At 40.8% G+C, this 20,371-nt stretch overlaps 1 protein-coding gene across 5 annotated transcripts in view; it reads right to left on the reverse strand.

Annotated features, from left to right (window-relative positions):
• Positions 1-20,371, reverse strand: part of mast4 (microtubule associated serine/threonine kinase family member 4) — a 112,726-nt gene that overhangs the window by 63,383 nt on the left and 28,972 nt on the right. For 3 of the 5 annotated variants that reach the window (XM_088355311.1, XM_088355310.1, XM_088355312.1), the window contains exon 4: positions 5,704-5,735. In XM_088355311.1, the coding sequence (XP_088211437.1) occupies positions 5,704-5,735 (32 nt within the window). Of the gene's footprint in view, positions 1-1,851; positions 2,453-5,703; positions 5,736-11,178; positions 11,233-20,371 lie in introns of those variants that run through there. The other 2 variants (XM_088355315.1, XM_088355313.1) reach the window with 2 other exon arrangements.

A 20,371-nucleotide genomic window follows, 5' to 3' on the forward strand; every position in this document is an offset into this window, starting at 1 on the left:
GTAAAATTTGACAACTTTTAAAATCTTAGCAGACATTAAAACATAAGCCAGTTATTTCTACTGAAATGCTATTTTATGTTGTTCGTTTTCTACAACTGGTAATTCTCATTGTTCGGACAAATAATTACAGCAGTAGTACCTTTTAAATTAATAGGTTTAAATTAATTAGGACTTTGCTCCCCCCTTGTACGAAAGATGAAAATGTTGGCCCAAGTCCATTTACAGACTTAAACCCTACAGAACATGCATTTTACCTATGAAACAAAGGATTTCTGTAATCCTCTTAAAACTAACCGAGGTAGGATTGGAAACAATCTCAAATTTAAGGCAGCATTGGCTAACAAGGGCCAAGGTTGGAACAGTTAAGGCTTTTAGAGAAGTACAATTTTCAAAAAAGCTGCAATTTTCAATCAGTTTTTGCTTTGAGAGGTCATTTCAGAAAAAATGTTTGATGACTATCTTAGCATGTCTAAACAAGGTTACAAAAAACTGGCACTTTCTTTGTTAATGCTTTCAACTTAGTAGGGATTAATATTTTGTATTTTTTGCAGGTTTCAGATCAGGGGATGTTGTAATTGTGGCTTGTTCAGTCCTATGAGACTCCTTAATAAATGTGACTTGACTTTTTAATTAATATATTAGTTTAAAGCATACAGGGTAAAGACCAACCTTTTGACACTAAAAAGTGGTGGATTTTATTCCGCACAACCTGAAACCCAACCTGTCTCCAGAAAATTAAACAAACAACAACATGTGCTTGTTTAAAACCATAAGTGGCAAACATTTACCAATACAATCGTGGGAGTGGTTTATTCATGCACAAGGACTTAGTCTCGCTTCAAAATAAAGCAGCTGTAGACTAAAATACTAGTCTACTGTCACATACAGTCAGTCTTGTTCCACGGACAGACTGAGGAGATCATTTCTTTCTCATGCCATGAGGCTCTTTAACTCCACCCGGGGGGGGGGTAAAAGCCCACATTAAACCCCACCCCCACATTTGCATATTACCCTATTTTTATTACAGTGTGTATTTTCCATAACACTATTTAAATACTTGATAGCAAAACGTTATATGGGGTATTTTTGTATTCTATATCTTCATTTTATTATTTTATTTTTCAACACAAGGATACTGCTGGAAGTGTGAATTTCCCTACGGGGATGAATACAATTTCTATCTATCTATCTAGTCCTAATCCAAATTGTTTTGTTAAGATTTATATTAAGGAGATTTTACACCTTTATTAACCTTTTACAAACCACACTTAAATACATTCCATCTAAATTTAATCTTCAGTTTGCAAAAGGTTACATTTTTTGATCTGATCACAAAATGAATGACTGGAATCTATAACCCATGTGACAAAACGCTTAAAGTAAATAAGCGAGAGGATGATTCTGCAATAACAAAAGCATGAAGACATGAATTCTGACGAGCTCGGTGACGTACTTTGGCGCAATTTTATAGCACGTGTAGCAAGGATACCTGCTGTTGTCCTATTAAAATAATCTCGCGAGATAACAATGCTGTACTGTATGTCGCAGCCTGAGTTGAACTAGTTGGCCATGCATGTGTATTCTAATCCTATTACCACTGCAACGTGAGATAACCTTGAGAGCTGTCCGTGAAGAACAGAAAGATCTGCAGTATACCTCCTCCTATTCCTGCTAATACAGATTCAATAGAGGTGAAGACAACAAAAGTGGGACAACCGTCAGAGGAAGAGATCACGACCTGCAAACGTTTTCATTGCGGCATGTGCGTCGTGCACACACGTGCAGCCACATGCATGCGCAAGATAAGACTTTCTGCTGCGGATGCTAACGCTAGCAAGGAGACATACTCACTCTAGCGTCAGACCAGGGATTCTCAGCCGTTCCCGTTGGGCTTTCATGGCTGCTGCTCTCCTCTATTGTGACCATCGTAAGCGCTCAGCGCCTGCCTCTTCCTGCATGCCGTCAGCCAGCCTGCCAAGCTCCCGTGCGCCCCCTCCCACCGCTCGCAACCCCTTCTCGTGCTGACAAAGAGCAGTCAAAACAGTGCGATCAAACGACAGTAAAGACCATCTCCCATTCACAAAAATGAGAGGGGGTTAAAGGAAAAGAGCAGGAGTAGGGATCGCGGCGTTTGTTTTGGTCTTTCCACCTTGAAGCTGTCAAACGAGAACCTCAGCACCCTGCGGAGGGACAATAGCCCCTCCTCCCGCTCCTTCATAATAGACCTCCCTCTTTTGACAGAACCCCCCCAACAATGTGACACCACCATCTGGTGACTGAAAGCAATGCAACTGAATGTGGATGATCATTTGAGTCAATGATGCACATTTACCCCACATTTTTATCATTCCTAAAAAGTAGAAAATATTGGCTTGCAAAGGATTAATAAAAGGACTGCTTTACCAGTCACTGAGTACATCCAAAGTGGTTCACAATACACGTCACACTTTACCCATTCACACACACTCTCACACACCGACGGCAGAGTTAGCCTGCAGCCTCTTTGGTCCCAAGAGGACTGCTCTACTAACTGAGCTACTGCCTCCCACATTGAGATGGTGAGGAGACTTTCTGTGAAATTCAGGTAGTTTACTACCTACCGTATTACCGCACTATAAGGTGCATCGGATTATAAGGCGCACTCCCCAAAAATAGTCTTTTGTCATATACTATACTATAAGGCACATGAAATTGAGACTGCAGTAGGAGCTACTGTGTTTATTTGAGTAAACCATACACTTACAGCGTATATGTCCAGAATCGTAACAGGAGGAGAACCAAGATGCGTGACGTTTCTCACACAAGCTTTATTTTACGGGAAATGGGGCAATCATGCACGTTAAGCCTAACGCCAGTGATTCGGCGATCGTCTGGCGTGGAATGACAGGAAGCCAGAGGCCGACGAGATAGATACCCATTGCACGAGCAGATATCGGACAGATGGGGTCGATACGGGACAGGACGGGACAGACAGGATTGATATCAGACACTGGAGACTGGAGTCAGAGAACAAAATAGCCTGGAACGAAACTGGAGATCGATATAAAACGGGACAAAATAGACGGGAACGATACCGGACAGGAAACACAAGCAGGAAACAGGACAGAGTCAAAACCCACGTCTTGCGGGTGCAGAGGTTCGTTGACGGACTGACAAAGGGTGAGTGAGAGCACTGAGCTTAAATAGGAGAGAAGCCAATCAGTCAACGAGCCGCAGCAGGCGCCAAACAGGCGGGGCCAATTGGGCGCCATAGGTATAAATAATTAGAGGTACGATGGGGCCTAAATAATCCGTCCCGGGCCCACGAATATTGAAGCCCGGCCCAGCCTGAGCACGACAAAATAAACTTGATAAGAGAGACAGAGCCAGAAGGGAATGTGATTTCTTATATTTCATTTGACATGACTTGATTGAGGAGGGCTTCTCTATTGCCGAGTTTTTTTCTTTCAATAATCCACACATAATTGTTATTAGTTTCTTATTTGTGGAGGATCTGCGCGAATTTCAGGTCGGGCCATAAGGACAACGACATTTTACCACTAGACAACCAGTGATGGGGATCTCTTACAAAAATGCATTAAATGTTATTTCATTCTCACACTATTCTGACTCACGATGCCAGAAACACTGATTTGCATAGAGCGTTTTGATCTGCATTCTGAAAGTTTAAGCCAGGGATGTCAAACTCAGTTTGGCTCTTGGGCTGATCCAGACTTCCTGTTCTGAGGCGGGCCAGATCAGTAAAAGAATATCAACTTAAAATTCTTAGCTATTTTTTTCAGTATCATTCTTGATTATTCAGCCTACATTATCGACCTACCTTACATATTACAATAACGGATGACAAGGAATCTTTTCCTAACACAACACATTTATTTGGGAAAAAAGATTGTAATGTTTGGCATTTAATGTCTGGTTTACTTTACCAGTTGAGTCAATGCAGTTTTACACCTGAACTTGTAGCAACCAGAGATATTCAAACAAATAAATTAAATTTGATAGAAATGACATAGAGACTCATTTCATTAGAAATTTATGACGGGAATGATTTAATTGTCCAAAGGCCTTATCCAGCCCGCTGGCCACATGTTTTAATATACCTGGGTTAAACAGTTCACCTGTGCGTCAATAATGCACAACGTTGTTGACGCACAGGTGAAGAAGTGGGGAGACCAGAATGCACAGCACAGTGCACTATGCAAATCAGTGTTTCTGGTACTGTGAGTAAAGATAGCGTAATAATGACATCAATTCATACCTTCTTTGCATGTAACTACTGGTGGTCTATTGGTAAAATGTCGGCACCCTAAATGGCGTGACTCAGGTTGGAATCTCCTTGTTATGAAGCATCGATTGATCAACTACTGCTCAAATATGGTCGTGTAGTAACACGCACCTATAAATACTGTATGTATTCTGCCGTATATAAGGCGCAATAGGTTATTTCAATTTCTGGCCAATGTGGGGTTTTTGGGTGCGCCTTATAGTCCGGGATAAACTGTAATGAACATAATTAATAATCAATATATATGATTATTTGTGACATTCTCTTAAAACCCTTTGTTCAACCAAAGCAGCACATTCATCTTAAGCACGGGGCTTCCGTTTTTCATTTGAGGCTGCCTCGTCAAATACTTGACACCATCGCCATGGTAACTGAGGTCACTGGAGGCTGCGGCAACCTGTTTGCAATAGGATCGGTCGCAGGACGCATTGACCCAGCCAACCACCCTCGCCCCCCCAATCCCCTTCCGCACAAACACGCTTCTGACAAAAATGGTCTCACGGCAACAACTTGAAGACACCAAAACGACAAGAAAAGTGTTCAAACAATATAAGCAGATTGAGAGCACCTCCCAAATAAAACTTTGTAGCATCAATAAGTCACTTGATAATAGACAAGTAAGGAGAAAACCAAGACCTGATTCAGCAGTACATGGTTCGAACACATTTATAATAGCAAAATGAGCATTCTTTTAAGGACTTTCACAGCCAATTTTCTTATTTCTCCAGGACCAATTAAATACATTCGGTGTGAGATATGTATTTTGCAGATCCAAGAACATATCTACAATTTAATTATGCATGTTTTTAATCTTATGTGTACATTCATTAGGACATATAATTTTTAGATCTTGAGTATGAACAATACGTGTGTACACATAGTTTTGGAGCAAATCTCTCCCCAGATAGTTGTTGGGTAAAAATGACAGTAATATGTAGCTTACATTTTCAGTTGCAGGAAGTTTTTTCGATTACAATTTACTACTGGGAAATGCTACCTTAATTTCTTGCATGGCTCATAATAATTCTCCATAATGTACACAACATGTAGGGGGCGATGGCGGTTCATAGGACAAAGTCATAGAAAATGATGCCAGCTGCAGTTATTTACAAAGCAAGAAATGCTATGGCAAAGAGAAGCCACCAGAGAGCAGTGCCGGCATAATTTTTAAACAGGCTTTTTGTATAATATGGCAACATTATTCAGCATTTACAAGCACTCAACAACCAAACTTTAAGGACTTTTCAATCATTGAAAAGACATCATTAAAATTCAATCATCTACAAGGATTTCAAGCACCCATAAGAGCCCTGTGAATAGCAAAACCGCAGCAAACCTTGTAAAAAAAAAAAAAAAACATCACCACCTTGGTGAACAATATTTGATTGGCAGGTCATATCCGTGATGCGCATACTCACAGGCTGCCTCTCCGGGGAAGGCTGAGCTCTTTCTGCGAAAAGAAAAAAGGAAGGTATTAAAAGAGCAGCATTTAGACCATGTAACTTGCAAGGTTAAAGCGAGGTCGGGCTTGTAGGGAAAAAGTCCAACAAAGAACTCACTGAATCCTGAAGGGATTAAACACGCTGCGGCAAACTTCACTCGAGGGTTAACAAAAAAATCTTTTCATTTTCGTAATCACTTCTGACATCATTGAAATTATACACAGGGTTGGTTGGTAACGGAATACATGTAACGGGGTTCGTTAAAAAATTTTAGAAAAAATGTAATTGTATTCTGTTCCAGCAGGGGTCTCAAACACAATTTTCTTGGGGGTGTGGGGTGTGCGGGGAGGCTGGAGCGAGGGTCTGGCTGAGATTGGGCCAAATCGGGTTTCCATATAAAAAGCTCTGATAAAAACTTTGCACGGTTATAAAATATATATTTTTTAATTTTCTACATCAAATCAGATCTAAATATAAATGAAAATATGAATTATTAAGAAATACACAATAAACACTGGCCTAATCAGCCCTTGAGATGCGAGTTTTAGATACCTAGTTTAGAACTATCCCAAAAATTGGGTTGTTTTGTGTCAAACAACCTAGAAAATTGGATCAAATTTGACCCGGGTACTGAATTGGTCCCGTTTGATTAAATGATTATTTTATACCGCTAGGTGGTGCCTACTAATACACACTGTCCCTTTTATGTTTCATAATACGGTGGGGCCTCAAATTATCATCTCGTGGGCTGCAACTGGCCCCAAGGCCATAAGTTTGAAGACGCCTGTTTTAGAACAACTCGAATAATTGTGTCGTTTTGCGCCAAACAACCCAGAAAATGGGGTAAAATTGACCAAAGTACTGGGTTTGTCCCGATTGAATGAATTATTTTTTTACCACTAGGAGGCGACACACAGTCCCTCTGTACTCTCGGATTACGTTACTGATTAAAATGTTTTAACTGGTAACTAGTAACTATATCAGATTACATTTTAAAAGTAACCCTCCCAAACCGGTTTATAATATATGATTGGTTGGATGGTTGGTGGGATCCCTTAACCACACGGGTCGTAGGGGCACCAATATCTGTGGTGTGCCTTGGGCAAGTACAGCCTGGTGGCGGCGCATCCCTCTCCAGGCCAAAGACCTTAATCCAGATCAAGAGTGGGGAAGGGTTATTGTAATTGGCTTCTGCTTCAGAGTATGGATGGAATGCAAAAAGGAAAAAGTTTGAGGCAATTTGCAAAATTCCCAGGAATTAACTGGAATATACCTTAGTGTTTAATGAACCTCATAATTATTCTCAATTGACCCAGAAAAAACAGTTCTCAACACATTAACCCTTTTTCCACTCATTCATAATGTTTGTGCCCAGGCCAGCGTGTCTGGAACACGTGATAAACCGTGATAAATGCCGGATCACATTAGGTGGCGCCATTGAGTTGCCTAAATTTTTGATCAGCAGAGCCTTTTAACTGGAGATAAAGATGGGAATTGTTGGCTTGTCACCGAAATTACGAGGAAGGACTGATGTAAACAATTAGGATCTACTAGAACTGGATCATTTTAGTCTAAATAAATAACACTAATAAGAGGATAGGTTTGTTTTGACACGTAAAATTGGTTTTATTATATTAAATAAATTGAGGTATTGATTGGTTGGATCCCTTGACCACATAGGTAGAAGGGGCACCATTTACTGTGGTGTGTCTTGGGCAAGTACGGCCTGGTAGCGCCCAAAAACTCAAATTCCTGAAACTTTGTTCAATATTTTAAAGCCACAGTGTCTAATATTTGACCACTAGATGACACTGTTGTCTAATGCAAACAAAAAGAAGACGGCAGACAAAGATGGCAGCGACCTTAGGTAGGGATTCCAATATGTATAAAAGATATACATTTTCCCGACCTATTTTGTATAAAAATTAACATCGGTATGATAGTTCATGTAATTTTCCCTTGCATTCAAACTAATATTTTTTTACCTGCATGAAAGTTCCATTAGGAGGCACTAAATACTACACTGTCCCCTATAGATCAGTGGTTCTCAACCGGTCTGACTTCAGGACCCACCATTCCAACCTAAAGACAAGCCGAGAACCAAATCAAGAAAACAATTCCAATGCGAGAGGTTTTCTTCCAGGGGGCATGGGCAGGACAGTAGGGCTGTGTTGGTGTAGACAACAAATTTTAGAAAAATGATGATTAAAAGCCTTATCAATGCAAATAAGAGAGCATCCAATTTCGTTGCGATGTGAGGTAGTACCACTTTGGTCCGGCAGAGGGCGCCTTGAGACTGTATCCTACATTTTATTTAAAATCGTTCTTTGTAGAACATAGCATTGTTACAAACAAAATAGGCAAAAGGATTTCATTCAATTGAGCAGGAAGTGCTGCAGGGATAGAGAAAATATTAACACATTAAATAAATACATAAATAATGAGAAAAATAACAATAACGTACATTATATTAACTTAACACATGGGGCAGATTTCTTAAGGACGTTATATATATCATTTGGCAAACGGGGGGAAATTTTTTGACACAATACTGACACAGTGAGTGGAAAAGCATGCCAAAACATTTGACTGTTTACATTTTATTATTTTTGTTTGGTTGTTGTTTAAAAGCTTTGCACATCTTTCGCATTTCTTTCGCCTTAATTGTCTTTTTTTAATACCGCGTTGTAAATTCATTAACACGAACTGAACATTAGTGTACCTACAAGGCAGTTGCCTTGATTTAATGGATGACCTTGGAACGGATAAATCTCGTTTTAATTCATTTCAATGGGAAAACGTCAATTCACCACCGTTTCATTGTACAATGTTCCTGCTGGTTCCAATAGATTCGTAAGTAGAGATACAACTGTATCTGGGCTTCACGAGACGTCTTGTCAAAACTGACTGATATTCACTCATCCCAGTCCAAACCATATCACGCGTCCCCGGGATCTCATCGGATGAAACCTTTGCCCTCGCTTTGAGCAAAGAAATTGACGAGTTCACGAACCGTTGTCCCTTCGCTATCAATTACTCTGGCGTTGGGCCGTCAGACGAGCGTCGTTTTTGCCTTTGGGGAGAGGAAATTTCGACGCGCGGGACGCTAATTAGCAGCGGGGAAGTGATTTACAGCCGCGCCATGTCTACCCATCACGGCTCAGCGGGTCACAGCGGGAAAATCTGCCGCGACGCATCTCTGAGGAAATTTAATAGGGAAACATAAGCCAGCTTGTCTGTACCCACCGTTAGTGAGCAAAAGCGGATATTTTACTTTACTGGTTAAAAATGTCCTTGACTATACTGTACAATGAAGTAATTATTGTTTCAGTTGGACCAGGCATGTCCAAAGTCCAGCCCACGGGCCAGATACGGCCCGTGATCAAATTTTTACTTCCGGTTTTTGTCATAAAATTAATAATATGTGGCCTGCCATTAATGTTGACCGCATTAAGAATACAATTAAAATTAAAAAAATCCCCAGTTCACCAGAGACTGGCAGTAGCCCTTTGGCCACCATCCCCATTTCAGACATGGCGACTATAAATAAAAAAGGAAAGTTGAGTGCGAGGGTCGCTGCTTCCAGGACATGTCGAAAATTAGGGTTTTTTTTTTTACCGAAATCCGGAAAAACTGTGCTTCCGGGATTTAAAATGGGAGCGCACAGGTTATTGTGCTTTGGAGTTCGAGTCTAGAGAACTTAAAACGTTAGTGTGCCTAAGGCAAAGCGAAACCCCAACCAGTAAGTCCTTCTTCATTTTGCTCCAGTTTGACTGTTATTATTTCTGTGAGAACGCGTTGATTTTGGTTACTTTAAGCCATTTTACATCGCTGTCTTTGTGATCGCTGTTTCAGTTCCGTTTTGCATTTTTGAAAAGTATAGATCCGGCACGATCACATGACTGTTCTTCTGCAGTGCAGTGGTGTATGGGTATTGCAGTTGTTTTGTTCAAACGTTTGTGGGGAGTTAGGAAAGTGAATGTTGCTTTAAAATATATAACTTGACTGCTTCATTGTTTTACTTATGTACTTGAATTGTAAGTAAAGTAAATTATGTCTATTGTATTGTAGGTTTATAACATACCTGACTACCTGAATGACTGACTGGTGTTGGTGAATCCAATAAAGGAAATTAAACCTACAGCTAGAGTTGAAACACTGATTTTGCTTCCTTGGCACCCCTTTCGATGGATCCAATAAAAAACGAACACCGCAAGTCCAATGAAAATTCTACAAAGGCGAGCTACGAGGCTAAGATACTGATTGTCAAGCACGGCAAACCTTTCTCGGAGGGTGAATTTATTAAAGACTGTGTCAAGGAAATTTGATTGGCCCTCCCACATTTTCAGCTTACAATATCTGGCACACTTTCTGAAAAGTTTGGACACCCCTGAGTCAGACCGTTCCCATTTCTTAGCCAGTCAATTTGTACATAGCCATTTCAAAGCATTCCCGGGCATGTTATATAGAGATTTGAATCCAACCAAATATTGTAAGATACTGTAAAATCCTATTTGCAGGCAAAGCCAGCATTCAAGTCATGCAATGCTAATATACAAAGAATATGAAACTCTTCATTTCTACCTCATAAATTTCTAACGCAATTTCACAATTCATCATCAATGATTGTATGACGTCGATAAGGGTCCAGTTAATGTATTCAAGTAGTATAGTTAGTCCAAACAATCCTGACATCCATATATTTTTCAGATCTGGATGGTGGATAAGATAGCCCCAAGCCTTACCTTTCATTCGAGCCCAAGTTTTTTTTATATATATATTTTGAAGCATTCCAAAAAAGCAGCCATTTTTGAAGGGTCACCCAAATGGCACGTTTGGTTCGCCCGGACCTCTCCTTGGGAATACTTGTGTAAAATGCTAATTTTTGTAGTATTGTCAAATTTGTAGTGGAACTCAGGAAGGCTTTGGGCTGTAATCCTGTTGTGTTATTCAGTACCACCACCCCTGCTACATTAATTTTCCAGGCAGTTTTATGGAGAGAAAACAAATAGGCTAATACAAAATCAGTTTTTTGTGTGTAAGTGTTCAAACTTCCATACTTAAATACTGCTTGTTTTTTCCCCGCGTTTCTCTCAGCATAGTCTCTCATGCCACATAAAATGATGTGGTGGGTCGCATTTGGCCGGCGGTCCGTGAGTTTGACACCAGTCTTATGAATCAAAAATCAAAAGGAAGCGACAGACAGAATTTGGCCTACATTGATGATTAATCATAAAGGATATCAATTGCAAGCTGTAATAGAAAGTGGACAACTCTGCAGTAACTAAGTTGTAACTGTATTGTTAATTTTGTCCGATATTCTCAAGACGACACTTTATTCTACTTCCTCCGAGGCACGCCGACAAAAGTGACTGCTTACTCCCGCCACATCCGCTAAGGACTTTACGCAGTCAGAAAGCACGACAAAACGAGTCCCGTCTGCCTGCCTACCTGTAGCCCCCGCCGCCTCAGAATGCTGGACTCGTCCATTGCGACGTTGCAAAAACCCAAACCTCCTCCTTAGCTACCGCGCCAATATCCGACCTCGGATGCCGCTCACTTGTCCGGTGTGCCTCGTGGACTTCTCTGCGGTCCCCCCCCACCGGCAGAGGAAAGGGGAGGGAGGATGACGGCAGCTAAGGTGGGAAGCGCAACGAGGGGAGGACGGGATGGAAGGAAGGTTGGGGACAATTCTCTCAAGGCATGAAAATGAGAGGATGTCCTTCCGGGCATTGTCGTGCTTTAGAAAGCGGGAGAAGACACTCCGAGACTGCAACCACAGTTCGTTCTTCTGGAGCTGTGTGATTCCCCCCCACCGTTCCCTCTCACTTACTGCCATTCATTCTCTCTGAACGCGCTGCACGAATATCAAGTGGCCCTCTGGCAAATTCTCACTGCGATAAGATGAGGGGGCATAGGTTGCCCACATGCCCAGGACTTCAAAATAAATAGTTTAGAAAAAAAAATGCAGAGCGTTTTCATGCATGTGCTCGCGTATATTTAATTTCAGGATAAAAATGGTGAAAGTAAGAAAAGGACTGTTTCAAATACAGTCCAAATGCCAACCCAAACCTCCAAAAAGGTGAAAAAGGACGAGTTTATTCAAGCGCTTCTAAGTGTTTCTCATACAGTGGAACCTCGGTATTCGAACGCTTCTCAGTTCGGACAAATCGGTGTTCGACCAAAAATTTCGAGAAATTCTTGCTTTGCTGTTCGGTCAAAAAATCGGAGTTCGAACGCCGGTACGCTAGGGTGCGATGCTGAGCGAGCGGCGTACGGGTGTTTTAGCCCCTAATTATGCCTCCGAAGAAAGTCGGTGCAAGCAGGACAGGTGAAAAAAGACAGGTTGTTCGTCCAACTATTGCCTTTAAGAAAGACATAATAGCTAAACATGAAAGAGGTGTACGAATTTCCGATCTTGCTTGTGAATACAGCATGGCTAAATCTACTATCAGTACGATAGTAAAGAATTAGGAGGCTGTGAAATCGAGTGATGCGGCTAAGGAAGTTAGCGCTATAAGCAAAAAAACTGCCGCAAGTTTTGGAAGAGGTTGAAAAACTTTTGAGGATTTTTCTCTCCCCACCGTCCACCACAAAGGTAAGAAATCCTATTCATAATCCTTTTTTTATTTTTACACGTTCATGTTAGCGTAATCTTTCGTACGGAAGATTACGCTAACGCGAACGTACGATTAGCCTGGGTTAGCTTCATGTTAAACATTCAGGGTGTTGGAACGGATTAAAACGATTTTACATTACTTTTAATGGCAAAAACGATTTTCGGTGATCGACCGAATCGGTTTTTGAACAGGGTTCTGGAACGGATTATGGTCGAGAACCGAGGTTCCACTGTACTTGCACAGGCAACAAGAGGAGCTGCAAGGATTTCAGCTATAAGAACATTTCGAAGTTACATACACCGCCTTTAAAGTGATTTAAGGTCATTCAACACCTTTCAGGAGTGTCACTTCCCATTAGTGAACATCACATTACTTTGTAGTTAGCAGAAACCCCATTACGACGCATTTTTTCCTCGTTAATTTCTAATAGTACACAAAACATAAAGAAGATGAAGCATGGACCTTATTAGACAATGATGCATTCTATTCAACTTTATAATTCCAACCTACACTTTAAGGATTAAGCTTTCTCACCTGACCTTGAGGGTTGCAAATGAGTTTTTAGTGTTGCTCTTAATTACCTCTCATTCGATTCAAGGCAGCTGAAACGAGGACTTATTGTTGATGATAAGTGTTGGTATTGGATGGTAAATAGTTTTCACCATAATACAACCTAGCCTCCACAGACTCTGCCGCTACGCCGCAAGTGACACAAGCAGAGCGGAAGAGGAGGGGGTACGGGACGAGAGCGGTGCTAGGAATCTAAAGAACTGAGCCATTTCAAGGCAGTGAAGTATTTCCGACACGGCTTTGTTCAAACTTTTTGTTTTTTGCTTTTTACCTAACGTTTTTCAACATAGTTAAGCCGATCCTGTCCTTTGTTAAGGAAAACGTTTTAAAACCCTATAATTTCAGGGGGCTCTTCGGTTGAATTTGGCGGTGCTTGAGAACCCCCCCAAAAATGGGCTGGTTATACACTGTAAAATGATGAACAGTAGTGGTTATGAACGAGCCCACCCTAGAACAGTATTCGGCAACCTTTGAGTACCACAGACTGTGGTTTCACGTCAGATAATATCCCATATAACAATTATAGTAATATAATAACAATTATGACAACAACAATAAACACAACTCCACTGTGGTACCACTAGAAGACTATGGATCTAGATCAGTGGTAGGTAACCTTGTACAACTCTTTCCCATAATGCTTCCTTCCAGCGTTGTACAACGTTGTTTTGGCCAAACTCTTTCCCATAATGCCCCATTACAATGTTGTACAATATGATACAGTGAATAAAAATAGTGTGATCTTAGGTCGGCTACAGTCCTAGTAGTGAGGATTTGACGCTCTCACTGCTGTGATCCAGGTTCGATTCCTGTTTGTTGCGTCCAATGGTGAGTAAATGAGGTCAGTAACATTTGGAGAATGATCAACCATTGCTCAATTACAGGGATATATCCATCCATCCATCCATTATCTGCACTGCTTATCCTCAGTAAGGTAGCGGGGGTCCTGGAGCCCTTCCCTGTTGTCCTTGGCAGTGGGCAGGGGACACCCGGAACTGGTTGCCAGCCAGTCACAGGACAGACAGGGACAGATAACTCACTCGCTCATTCACACCTAGGGACCGTTTGAGCCGGCCAATCAACCTGACATGCAAGTGGGATGAAACCGGAGTTCCCGGAGGAAACCCACGCATGCACGGGGAGAACATGCAAACTCCGCACAGGAGGGCTGGTATCTGGATTTGATCCCATGACTTCAAAATTGTGCCGCGGACACGCTTACCACTCATCCGCCGTGCCACCCTACTGTGCTACACCAGAGTATCCAGCGAGCTTGTTCTGAAAATAGCTCACCAGTGATGGGTCATTGTAATTTTTTAGGAAACTTTCAATGTTAACTGGCAGAAAGTTTTACTGGTTGAACCCATTTTAACCCTACATCTAATGGTTAAAACGTGGCAATATTGTAATAAGAAAGTAAAAACACAATAACTTCTTGTATTAGAAACTCATAGCCCTTCGAGCTAATCAGTAGCATGAAAATAGTAAGGATGTAAACCCCTGATGTAGAAGTTAGTGCAAAACCATGAAAAAAATAACTTCATAAAATGTAAATGAAAATAAAAGTTAAAACAATGAAATGTGATATCATCAAAATAACATTTTAAAAATATGCAATAGGTAAAATTATTTAAACCACTGAACTTTTCTGTCCTTTAATATCATACAATATAAATATTTATCATGCAAAAAGACATCGAAAACTATTACTAGATTAAAGAAAATACATTTAAAAAGCTGTTGAAGTGATTTAAATAGTAAACTATACAATCTAGAAAAAAATGGTCAGAATTAAAAACAAATACAATTACAAATTAACTTCTATAACTGTCATTTTAGTTTCTTCCGAAGAGCCATTACCACCTTTAACACACACCGCACAAATAACTGAAACTCTTGCAAACACACTACCACATACAGATGTAAAATTGTATTCATGCCCATGCTCACTTTGCACAATGTTGCCTATTTTTGCACTTAACGCATATTGCGCTGATACGATCCCAAAACTGTATGTAACATCCTCCATGCCCACATTTCTTGTGTAAATATTGTGTAAATTATAACCTTTATCTTCTTTGTTTTCTTTTATCCTCACTGTTAAATTTCGCCCAATTTCGTTGTCACAATATGTTCAACCCATTTTGTAACAAGGACAATAAAGGTATATTATATTCTATTCTATTCTAAATGGACTGGGCATGAATGAGTTTATGTTAAGCTCAAGTTACTTTAATTTTTTAAAGAACAGTGTGCAATATTTAGTGCCTGCTATGGTACAAAAAAAAAAAAAAAAAACCATTTAATTGATTACTTGGCAAAAATACCTGATCATATCAAAGTTAATTTTTGCAAAAAAAATAAAATAAATCATAGCTCGACAAGTGTGTCTGCATTTTACACAGTGGAATCCCTACCTAAGGTCTAGCAATTTGCTCCTAGGCTGTGCTCTGTGGCACTGATTTTTGTTCGCATTAGACAATACAGCTCCATCTGGTGGTCAAATATTACACACTGGGGCTTTAAGTTATTTTTTCAAATAATATGCATAGATAGATAGATAGATAGATAGATACTTTATTCATCCCCGAAGGGAAATTCACTTTTCCAGCAGCATCCCTAAGCTGAGAACAATCGAAAATAACTGAACAATCGAAAATAACACGGGAGCTGCTGGAGTGGCTGCCATTCGTGACGGCGCCGGAGAAACGATTCAATTTGAATCATGTACAAACAAACAAACAATTGGTTAAATCCCTATTTAATATGTGCACTTGTTACATATGTACTACTATCCATCCATCCATCCATGATCTGCACCGTTTATCCTCAGTAGGGTCACGGGGGTGCTGGAGCCTATCCCAGCCATCACCGGGCAGTGGGCAGGGGAGACCCTGAACCGGTTGCCAGCCAGTCGCAGGGCACACAGAGACGGACAATTCACTCGCTCATTTACACCTAGGGACAACATGCATGTTTTTGGTATGTGGGAGGAAACCAGACTGCCCGGAGGAGACCCGCGCAAGCACAGGGAGAGCATGCAAACTCTACACAGGAAGGTTTGATCTCATGATATGCACTACTAATCAATGTGAAAAAAAGCTTGGGCAAATCAAGCTTCCGTAGCAGAAGGTGCCCCTTTGAAACATCCAACTAATTAAGTCCCTTCATTCATCCACCGTCAAAACTTGACAGAAGCAGCTTTTCATGCAGAACTTATGACAAAAGGAAGAATTCTTTCCAGTTACAGCCACAATCCCAGGACAGACGATTACAAAGTGTGGAAAAAGAAAATCACAAAAGAGGCCAATTCTTTTTTTGTCAGTGATGGAAACTTCCAATTACAGGTTGATTTTTTTTTGCACCCACACAGCCAGTCAAGTCTTTTCTATTTGGAGGAATAATGGACCCCCAGAAAAAACAATAAGTTTGATGGTTTGAAAGGTTCCAAATACACTAAAATCTTTACAGGATTTGTGCACCTTTTTCCTTGCCAAATTCAAGGCATTTTTTAAGGACTTTTAAAGCCAATGTTCTAATTTCTTCAGTTCCATGAAAAGGAAAAATCCAATGGGAATCATGTATTTTGCAGAGCCACAAATAGATCTGCGATTTACATCTGTGATTTTTAATCTTAGGTGTGCATTTACCAAGACATATGATTTTCAAATTAAATAGAGAATATATATATATATTTATTTTTTTTTTACACAAATCTCTCCTTATATAGGTGATAGGTAAAAATGACGGAAATATGTGGCTTACATTTTCAGGTGCAGGAAGTTCTTCCCATGGCAATTCACCCCTGAGAAACGCGACCTTGATTATTTTGCCTAACTCATTATAAATGTCCATAACGAATACGAAATCCTTGCACTAATACACATTTACCCTGTTTAGGTGTAGCATGCACCTGTCCTCTCCCGTAGGGGGCGATGAGCTTTCATAGAACAATGCCGTATAAACATATACGAGTCGCCGTTAATCACGAGGGAAGAAGAAATACAATAGCAAAGCAAACCCTCCAGAAAGCAGTGTCGGTGTCATTTTTAAGCAGACTTGTGTAACATGGCAATTCCAAGCATCTGCGAGCATGATACCCTAAAATACAGCAATTTTCAATTCTTGAAAACAAAACATTAAACATCAAGCATTTTCAATGATTTAAAGAACCCTTTTTAAATTCACACCATTAAAGGGATTCTCAAAGACATTTTTTTTTTTCAATTAAGCACAGAACATGTAGTGGTCTTCTCCACAATCATGCAGATATGTGGCGAAATATTCCGTGCACCGGGGGGCCTCGAGAAATGTAGTCTCGAAGTTGCCAGATTTATCCTCGAGAGCTGTCACGTCACTGGATACAAAGACTCTTAACAATGGCTGCTTCCGTTGAAGCAACATATAAGGTAGCTTCCAGACAGACAGCGTTTGTTGTAAAGAGCAATTGATTACTGCTTATTTCTGCTTGAAGGAATTGGAACTTTGCTTACTGTGTCACAGGGGGACTTGTGACCATTTGCGTGCGTCGATGATCAAAAGCGTGGGGTAATCGGTCCCAATTAGCCCTCTTTAGGAGCCAGCTATTGGTTCATTCCCAGCTTAATTAGCCCCCGTTAGCTGTACGTGTGTATTTTTTCCCCCAATTAGCCCCATTTTGACTGGTCGCCGTTTGGTGTACCATTACTGCATCCATCTCTGACACAACACCAAGGCGTTCTACGCAAAATGCTTCCAAACCTGCCTTAAAACAATCGGACCTCTTAGACTAATTAACACGTAAACCAGTGGTCAGGAACAAATGGCTCGCGAGTAACATATGGCTCTTTTTTTTGAGTGCATATGGTTTGGAAAGAAAATTGCATAATTCTTGGAGGAGTTCTGAAGTCAGGTAGTTACAGCCCGTTTTTAGTAAATGCGAAGCTGAGGCAACACCTAATGGGCAAATGGTTCAGTCCAGTATATATAGGGCACATTTTCCACTACAATTAACAATTAGAGTGTCAAGCTAATACACCTGGTTTTGGCAGAAGGTCACTAAGAAACCCTTTAAATGCAAGACAATTAGGTTCTCTTTTGAGATACTTTATGAGGAAAACCCTAAAATCAAACTGTTAATACTGGGAAAATGCCAGCAAACCACTCAGAGCAATTGGATTGAGAGAGAGGTAGAGGTGGGCAGTTCTCTGCACACAGCGCAAGGCACTCCTTTCTCGCCCAGTGCCGTCTGCGCCAAAAGGAAATGACGATCATATATTCTTTTTTTTTGCAGTATTTAGTGACATTTTTACAAAAAACTTTTCTTGCACCTTGTTTTGAAACCATTATGGAGGACAAAAAGGCCGGGCAAAATGAGCCTCAATGCTCTTAAGTAACTAATGAAGGGAGACAATTTTTAATTAGTATAGTTATACTGATATGGGACACAGGCTCTGGGACTATTATTATTTCGTGGTTTGATCTAATTATCAAATGACACAAATTGAAATCAAATGTACTGAAGAATTAGCTTTTGACTGGAGAGCAAGTTTGGCAGTTTTGTTGAATTTTGTCTTAAAATATAATGTGTACCGCTCTCAATTATTTCTTTATGTTTTTGATTTTATGGCTATTTGGGTCAAAAAGGTTCCTAACCCCTCATGTAAACCAGTATGATGGCTGGCCTGCAAGGGTGCCGGTGTTACTCCGATTGTCACGACCAGAACGGAATTGGGACCCAGATGCGCAACATTAACCACAAGTTTACAGAGATATAGAGGAAAGGCAGCGCCCGCGATCCGGTGCTCGCTGGACGCGGGAAGCAAGGCGCTCACAGAATCGGAGCATGTTCCGAACGTGGATCTGACGGAGTGGGAGATCGAAGTGCCGTAGACGGAAAAACAGGTCAATTGCCATGACAGGAAAACAAAACGTGGTCGGGATCAAAAAAGGAGTCGTAAGCTGGGATGGAAGATCAAAACGTGGTCAGGAACGGACAGGTGGAAAACGGGTGAAAAAAAGCAGGACTGACGGGAGTCAGAGTCAAAATGCTTGCCTTGTAGAAATAGAGGTTCGCTGACGGACTGACCACAGGCGAGTGAAAGGACTGAGCTTAAAAAGGACGGGGAACCAATCAGGAAGCCAGCAGTGGTACCTTTAAGCTAGTGCAGATTTGTGGTTTTAGCGATTGGTCGTCTTTCTTAAAAGTTACTGGTGTGTTATCTAATCACCCGCAGGTAAAAGTGTGAGATTAGGCACTATTAATCAGCACATAGAAGACATTTCATTTAGTTTACACTTGTTTTTTCTATATCAGGGGTGGCAGGCATTCCTCCTCCTTGAGGGATGGCCTCCTACAGATCTTTGATGTTTCTCTTCCCCATCATACCTGATTTATAATATCAGATCATCGGCAGCCTCTGTGGAAGCCCGATAACGGTCCAGATCTTTAGAGTCAGGTGTGTTTGAAGAGGAAGAAAAACATCTAAAACCTGCAAGACTCCGACGCTCAAAGTCTGGCACTGCACACTCCTTGATCTATGTAGGTGATTTTCAACCACCCCCTACTTTCTCCATAAACAGGGGTTCACTGCATCTGCAGTCATGAAAGATGGCTGTGGAAAAAAGAAAAGCAACAACAAGCAATAAAGGTTATTGTGGTCTTATCTTGTTCCCTTCTTGCCTGCACCAGTTTCGGCAGCACACCTTGCCTTTGTGGCGTCGTGGTGCCCCGAGGGTGCCGCATCCCGCTCGACAGCAGCAAATCAATACTCCACTTGTGGTGCGATATGGAGATAAGACCGTCATAATCCGTACGCCTCCATGTTGTTGTGCCTTCTCCACTCATAATGCAGTTAGGAGATGTCCTTGACTGATAACATTGACGTTGTGCAGCCGTGCATTATACACGGTGGATTAATGAACCTTTAACCCGACCCCTGGGATTTTTCCTGAATCTAATTGAGACAGGTGTTACCATTTTACAACACCTCTTACTCAATGAAACACTGTATTTATCATAAATCGTGTTTGGTGGCAGATAATTAACTCAAAATCTACCAGTTTATTTTATTCTGAGATGGCAACTAAACTAAAGTAAAGTATCCTGTCATTATATCCACATTACTCAATAAAGTTTCGTCTGTGAGAAGGCTGGCCCTTCCAAAAATAGGTAGCTGTTAAACAGCGCTCCCTGGTGCACAAAAGAACACCTGCAGTCTTTCTCGACGTTTACGTGGGCTATCAGTTTGATGAGCATTTCTCAAATAACACTATAATTTCATTTATGTGCTCATACTATGTTATTATTATGTTTTACCAGGTTCAAGAACTGTAATGTATTACTCTCTTTTCTTGCCTTTTATCCTGAATAGTGTTTTTTTCTCTTTAAAGTCTGTATTACATCTTTAACCTGGAGTGTCATGTTTGATCCCGGTGCATACAATGTTTCACAAGGTAAATATCAAAGAAGATAA

Source organism: Urocampus carinirostris, chromosome 16 (assembly GCF_059441175.1).
Source record: "Urocampus carinirostris isolate Australia breed hairy pipefish chromosome 16, RoL_Ucar_1.0, whole genome shotgun sequence".
Taxonomy (NCBI): Eukaryota; Metazoa; Chordata; class Actinopteri; order Syngnathiformes; family Syngnathidae; genus Urocampus; species Urocampus carinirostris.